This window comes from Silene latifolia, chromosome 2 (assembly GCF_048544455.1).
Source record: "Silene latifolia isolate original U9 population chromosome 2, ASM4854445v1, whole genome shotgun sequence".
NCBI classification, from domain to species: domain Eukaryota; kingdom Viridiplantae; phylum Streptophyta; class Magnoliopsida; order Caryophyllales; family Caryophyllaceae; genus Silene; species Silene latifolia.
In genome coordinates, this window is record NC_133527.1 from 49,833,575 (window position 1) to 49,840,666 (window position 7,092).

Genomic DNA, 7,092 nt, shown 5'->3' on the forward strand with positions numbered 1-7,092 from the left:
GGAATTTTGATTTGTGACGGCTTTTTCAGGTCACTTTTCTAGGGCATAATCGCCGTTATAATGAAATGCTGTCGAAATTCCGACTCGAACCCATGACTAGGCTTCAGCTTAGGCTTAACTTGACCCAAATTACCACATGAACGGTCGGGTTTGTGGGAAAATGGCTAAAGATGGCGAGAAAAGAGCGATTTCGGAGCTTGAAAACTCGAAAATCCTCTAATTAAAGCTTGTCGTCACTTGACGCGGCCTAAGTTCACTTCAATTTTGCAGGTGATGAGGCTTCTACGTCAGGGAGATCTCGCATGGACGTGGATACTGCTATTGACCTTTCTCGTTCGCTTGAGGAGGCGTTAGAGCAGGCTTTTACCGCCGCGGTGACGGCTGCTGAGGACGAGGTCCTTGAGGAGGAGGAGGCCCCGAGACGGGCCAACGTTGGACGGGGTGGTCGCCAGCTGAGGGGAGCACCTGCGTGGGCTGAGACTTGGGACAGCAGGCACCCACTTTGGGCTGCAGAGGGTCACCTGTCCTACAGGACGGTGAAGAGCTTGGTAAATCGAACTCATCACTCTTTCATTCATCTTCTTTTATTTCTTTTTGTTATTCCTTTTCTTCTTCTTTTTTTTTTTTTTTTGGTAAAATGTAAGTGTGTATTAATAAAAAGGATATCAAAGTACAAGAGATTATAGATTTTTACAAAAGAGTCATGCTATGTAACCAATCAACATCATCTTGTTTCACCATCGATAAATCTCTACTTCTTATTCTCGCTCTAGTTTCCTGCACAATCAGAGAACTCAGCTTCTCAGGTCTGAGCACCTGCATTTCCTCCCTGCATCTATTCCTTTGCTGCCATAGCTGGTATACCATACACACAAGCAATGCATACAAAGCTCTCTTCTGGACTTGAGAACCAGGTTGCTGCATACTCCTTGCCAACAGATCATGAGTAGCTAGCAATCCTCCCATCACCTGATTTATAGCTTGGATAACTCTGCTACTATAGGGACAGTCACAAAACAAGTGCTCCTGAGTTTCAATACCTAGCCCACACAGCATACACTCAGCATCATCTGTAGCACCAAACTGCAGAAGCTTATGTTTTGTTCTCAGAGCATCACGAACCCATATCCATCCCAGGAAGCTATGCTTAGGCGTATTCCAAGGATTCCAAATCACAGAATACCACCCAACCTTAGGCTGCACCCCTCTTAACCACCTGTAACATCTGGCAGGAGAGTAACCATCAGGTTGTTCATGCCATTTGCCATTCAAATAACCAGCTGCTAGTTCAGTTTTAACCCTACATATGCGCCTCCACACCCAACTAGTATTAGTGCTAGGCTCATATTCAGACCATATTCTACCTCGTAGGTGATTACACTCCACCCACTTGACCCAAACAGAGTCCCTTCCTTCATAAATCCAGTCCACTAATCTCCCAACAAGAGCTTTGTTCCACGTTTCCATGTCCTGCAAACCTAGGCCCCCTTCCTCCTTTGTTCCGCACACCTTATCCCATGCCACCAAAGGAGCTCTCACATACTCAGGACCCCCATCCCACAAGAAGTTCCTGCAAGTAGCTTCAACTTTTTTAATGATCCCTTTGGGCAGCACAAACAAAGAGGCCCAGTAGGAGCATAAACTCTTTAGAACAGCTTGTACCAAAATCAGTCTCCCTGCATAGGAAAACTTCCTAGCTCCATAGCCATGGATTTTAGAACAAATTTTGTCCACAAGGCAATCACAATCTTTCTTCTGCAGCCTGGTTGTTTGAATAGGCAGTCCCAAATATCTGAATGGCAGCTCCCCCTCTGTAAACCCAGACACACTCAGAATCTCTTGCTTTAACGATCGAAACTCCACGAAAAATAAGCATTTGATTTGGCAAAGACCGATTTTAAGTCCTGTAGCTTAAGAGAATGTTGAGAAGGATCTCAACAAAGAACATCATAGACTTAGCATCCCCTTACTAAACATCAAGACATCATCAGCAAACATCAAATTTGTCAGACCCATTTCCTTACACATAGGATGATAAGCAAAGTCATATCTAGCAGCTGCATATTTAAGTGTCCTAGTCAGGTACTCCATGCATAGGGTGAAGATAAGAGGGGAGAGTGGGTCTCCCTGCCTCAGACCTCTCTTCCCTTGAAAGAACCCAAACATTTCCCCATTCAGAGAAACTGAGAAGGAAGCAGTAGTAATGCATTGCATTATCAAGACTCTAAATTTCAAAGGGAACTTTAGCATTATCAGCAGCTTATCCACAAACTCCCATTCAACAGTATCATAGGCTTTTTGTAGATCAATTTTAAACATACACCTAGGAGAGGAAGAAGGCCTTTCATACAGTCTAATCAAGTCTTGACATATCAAGATATTCTCTTGGATACTCCTGTGTTGTATAAAAGCTCCTTGATTCTTGTCTACAATGCAAGGGAGAACCTCAGCCAACCTAGCACAAAGTAGCTTTGATATGACCTTGTAGATCACATTGCAACAAGCTATGGGACGGAATTGCAAAACAGACTTAGGTCTATCACATTTGGGCACCATAGTAAGAGTAGTTGCATTAATCTGCTTCAAAATCTTTCCATGCTGGAAGAAATCAGTCACTGCATCAACCACTTCCTTGCCTATCTCTCCCCAAGCATCTTTGAAAAACCTACTAGTATACCCATCTGGTCCTGGTGACTTGGCATCAGGAATACCAAAGAGAGCATCCTTGACTTCCTTACCAGTAACAGGCCTGAGTAAAGCAGTAGCATTATCTTCATTACACCTAGGACCCTGATCAATAATCCTTCTGTGTATCTTCTTCACCCCTTGACTAGAGCCCAGCAGATTTTGTAGTAGTTCAAAAAAGCAGATTGGACTTTATCAGGAGACTCACACAAATTGCCATCCATATCCTCAATCATTATCACCCTATTCTTATTCCTTCTGCATCGGATAGAATTATGGAAATAGGCAGAGTTAGAGTCCCCTTCCTTGATCCAGACACTCTTAGCTCTTTGCTGTAAGAAACTATCTCTAGCTAAGCTCTTAATCTTCAATTCCTGGCAGGCCTCAAACTCCTGTTGCTGTAATGTTAGGTTGCTAGGGTCCCTGCCCAGTTGAGCCTGCAAATCCTCAACCTCCTGCTGCAGCTTTGCAGTAGACTTCTCAATATCACTAAAGTCATCCCTATTCAGCTGACGCATACCTGCTTTGAGTCCCTTCAAGTTTGTGGTCAATCTAAATAAAGGGGTGCCCTCTATACCTCTGTTCCAGTGCTTCCTGACAGTGTTAACCAATTCTTTCGAACTGCCCCACATATTAAGGTATTTAAAACTATTTTTATCCCTCCCATTAGTAGAACTCCTTATCAGGCAAGGAGAGTGATCAAATAGGCCCTCTGGCAAGAAATGAGCATACGTGTCAGGGTATAAATCACACCATTCTCTATTAACCAAAAATCTATCTATCCTGCTATAGATTCTCTCCTCAGGCCTCTGCTTGTTATTCCAGGTTTACAAAGAACCAGTAGCAGCAATATCCACCACCTCACAATCCTCAACACATCTTCTGAATGGTTCCATTTCAGCCATAGAAGAAGCTCCCCCATGTCTTTCACTAGCAGCTAGTATACAGTTGAAATCCCCTGCTATAGCCCATGGACCATGAGTCATACCAGCAATCTTCCTCAGATGGCTCCAAAGAGGGACTCTCTCTTAAGTACTATTGAAAGCATAGACCACAGTCAAGTAGCACATGCTTTTATCAAGCAAAGATTCCACCTTCATATGAATGAACTGAGCATTGTACTCAATAAAATTCACCCTAAACCTCTTTGGTTGCCATAAAATCCAAATTCGTCCTCCACTATGATATCCATTATTAGTAGAAATACACCACCCATTATTGAAACTATTAACAGCCTTTAAATAATTTTTATTCTTTATTTTTGTCTCCAATAAACCAAATAAACCTATGCCTTTATTTTGTAAAAAGAAATTTATGTTTTTCTGCTTCCCTACTCTATTCATACCCCTAATATTCCAAAAACCAATACTATCCATGAGAGTGTGTAGGGGAGTGACCATTACCATTTACACCTGACTTCATTGAGGGAGGAGAAGCAACATCCCTGTAGGATTGAGCTCCAAAGTCCACCTTACTATATCCACCAGGTTCCTCATTCCTCCTTTTAAGAATAGTCAATCTCTTGATAGGTATAGTAATAACATGACTTTTCTGGACAGGAGTCGTTCCCGCAACTTTTTCCACCACTACTGTTGCAACAGCAACTTCCTGGACCTTCTTCTCAGGCGCTTTCACCTGCTCAGGAACATTCTTAACAACAGGCCTCCACACTTTCCTAGCTAGCACAGCACCTTTCTTCTTTTCCTCTACTCTTTTGCATTGATCCCCATCATGACCCATTCCTTGACATTTACTGCAAGTTATAGGTCTCCATTCATACTCTACCTCCACTTTAATCACATCTCCTTTTTCATCTTTAAACAATACTTCTGATGGTAGAGGTTGATCCACCATCATTTCCACCATCACTCTCGCAAACCCTAATCTCGTTTTTTCATTCGTAGCCTGATCACTCTTCACATATTTATCCACCAGGCTTGAAATCTTAGGCAGACTCTTACCCCAGAACTTAATAGGTAGATTATGTAAGCGTATCCAGGCAGGGACAGACTTAACATTAGCTTTTGTTAACTCAATATCCTTCGTCCACTCCTTAACTATCATTGGTTTGTTATCAAACAAATAATGCCCTGACAGCAATACTTTCTCCTTCATCTCCACTGACTTAAATCTAACCAAGAAGACACCATTTGGAAGGAAAGAAATTTTGTCAATATTGAACTTCGTCCATATTCTCCTAATAAATCCCTCCACCACCTCCCACGACGGATTAGCCCCCAAGATGAAGCACATCACCGCCTGGTTCCAATACACTATCTCTTCCTCCACATCCTCTGGTTGGATCTGCAACATCTCCTCGCACTCTGTTTTAGTGTCGTCATCTTCTTCATACTCTGTTTCCTGCGTTTCAGACACTACGTCGTCCTCCTCCCCCTGCACCTCCTCTTCATCCTCATGGATTGATTCGTCCTCACTTTCTGTTTCGACAACTAATTCAGGGATCCCAACAACTTCGCTGATATTTTTCATTTTTCCATTTGCATCAACTTCAGGACCGGCATGTATCTCAATAGGGTTTCCTTCTATAGTTTCATTCAAATCTTCACCATTGCTGGACGTCTCTATTTCCTTTGCAGGGATGCTCCGTCCACGTAGAGACATCTCCCGCTGTCGTTGAAGGTTAGTTTTCCTCGCCATTGGCGCGGAAACTAGGTCAAACTACGCTTTCTCTCTCTATGCAGTCATCGACTTTCTCTCTCTAGGGTTTTTTTCACTCTAACTTTACAATACTATTCTTCCTATTCCTTTTCTTCTTCATTCAAGCTAAAGATAGCTTTTGTTTCAAATCCAAATAGGAGGCCGGGAACATCAGATCGTTCTCGGGCTACACGATGGCGATGGGGTGCTACGAGAGGCTGTCGGCTGAGGAGCGAGCCATCATCGAGCGGGGAGCGTTCGGTGCTTTGGTGCAGGCTTGGAGGGATATCACGAGGAGGAAGCTTCGGGCTAACCTCAGCCTGGTCCGAGCTTTCTTGGATCGATTTTAGGAAACGACCTCCACATTTCACACGCCTTTTGGCGAGGTGGGGGTCACGTTGGAGGATTACGACATGATTTCTGGTTTGCCGTGTGGGACTGAGGTGGTGGAGTGGCCGGAGACAGCCATGAGGGTAGACTCGGCTGAGGCTAGGAGATTGATCGGCTGGAACTTGATGCCGAAGGCTGCTGCGGTACCCGGGTTGGTGCCTAGTTCTTACGTTCGGGACTATTTTGCGGGGAAGACCCCGACGTCGGTGGTGATCGAGGGGAGGGAGACAACTCCTCCTCCCTGTACTGCAGAGCAGAGAGTCCGCTTGTGGCTCTGGTGGTTCCTGTCTTCGATCTACCTCGGAGACAAGGGAGAGAGGCTATCGACGAAGCTCCTTCCCTTTCTTTCCGACCTGAGGGACCTAGGCTGTTGGGACTGGGTCACTGCTGGTTTTGCGGTCCTCATTCGCTTTATGAGGGCCATGGTTCGTCCGGAGTTGATGGAGAAGGGGACTTCTCCTGTCGCTGTTGGCCCTGGACTGTTGTTGGAGGTATGAACCTTCATTTTATTTGATGAAAGATCATTTCCTTTTCTTATCGAATCACGAAAGATCGTTGTTGACTATCTTGTTTTACAGGCGTGGGTGTACTCCTACTTTCCGAGCCTCGCGCCCAAGAGGACGGAGCCGGTGGAGAGGGCCTATCCCGTTGTGAGGGATTGGGTGATGTGCCGTACGAGGAGCCGACGTTCCTTTCACGACGTCTGTCGACGAGAGGTGAACGCTCTTCAGTTGGACGGCGTGAGTAATTTACCTTGCGTTGTTTGTCCTTCTTCTTTCTTTTAGAACTGATCATAAGAATGACCCTTCGTTTGCTTTTCTTAGTGGGTGCCCAGGCCTTGGGTGGACTACACTGGCACTCCTCCCTTTGTGGCTGAGGTCCTTCGACCTAGGAGCTCGAGCCGGTTGCTGCTTAGGACGTCGATGGGTCCTGTGTGGTACTTGGGCGAGCGTTTGGCTCGTCAGTGCTCTCGGGATGTCTTGACGGTTCCCATCGATCCTCCTCGGACGATGTTCAGGGAGCCTTCTGAGGCTGAGAGGGAGGCTGACCTGGCAGGCGTTGGTGGTGACACCCTCCTTCTTCCTGGTGAGGACTACTCGACGTTCCTTTACGGAAGGTTGGCGTACTGGCCGGTCGTGGTAAGTGTTTTACTCTTACTTTTGATCATTTTGAGAACACGATGAATGATCATCGGTTAATGGAAATCATTTGACTTTGCAGGAGGTCGAGGCGGCGGGCATCGAGCCCCTAGAGTACCCCGAGACCCTTGAGTACACTGACGCGACGGGGATGACGACGATCTCCGAGCTTCGCGACTTTGATGCGGCGGTGAGAGATGCTGGTCTAGACGAGTGGCAG

General features: G+C 45.5%; 1 protein-coding gene across 1 annotated transcript; it reads right to left on the minus strand.

Annotated features, from left to right (window-relative positions):
* Positions 1-690: 690 nt before the first annotated feature.
* LOC141640758 (uncharacterized) lies at positions 691-3,901 on the minus strand. The gene is made up of 5 exons (XM_074449440.1): positions 3,829-3,901; positions 3,524-3,712; positions 2,896-3,397; positions 1,971-2,830; positions 691-1,811 (listed from the first exon to the last, which is right to left on the minus strand). The coding sequence occupies exons 1-5, from the start codon at positions 3,899-3,901 to the stop codon at positions 691-693; spliced, it is 2,745 nt and encodes a 914-aa protein (XP_074305541.1).
* Between the last annotated feature and the right edge of the window lie 3,191 nt (positions 3,902-7,092).

Excerpts from the sequence above, each read along its gene's own strand:
- LOC141640758 (XM_074449440.1), bottom strand. The coding sequence starts at position 3,901 with ATGGGTGGTGTATTTCTACTAATAATGGATATCATAGTGGAGGACGAA. Across the intron at positions 3,713-3,828 it reads ATTTTATGGCAACCAAAGAG|AGAGAGTCCCTCTTTGGAGC; the intron begins GTTTAGGGTGAA and ends ATAGTACTTAAG. Across the intron at positions 1,812-1,970 it reads TGATGATGTCTTGATGTTTA|AGGGGGAGCTGCCATTCAGA; the intron begins GTAAGGGGATGC and ends CTGGGTTTACAG.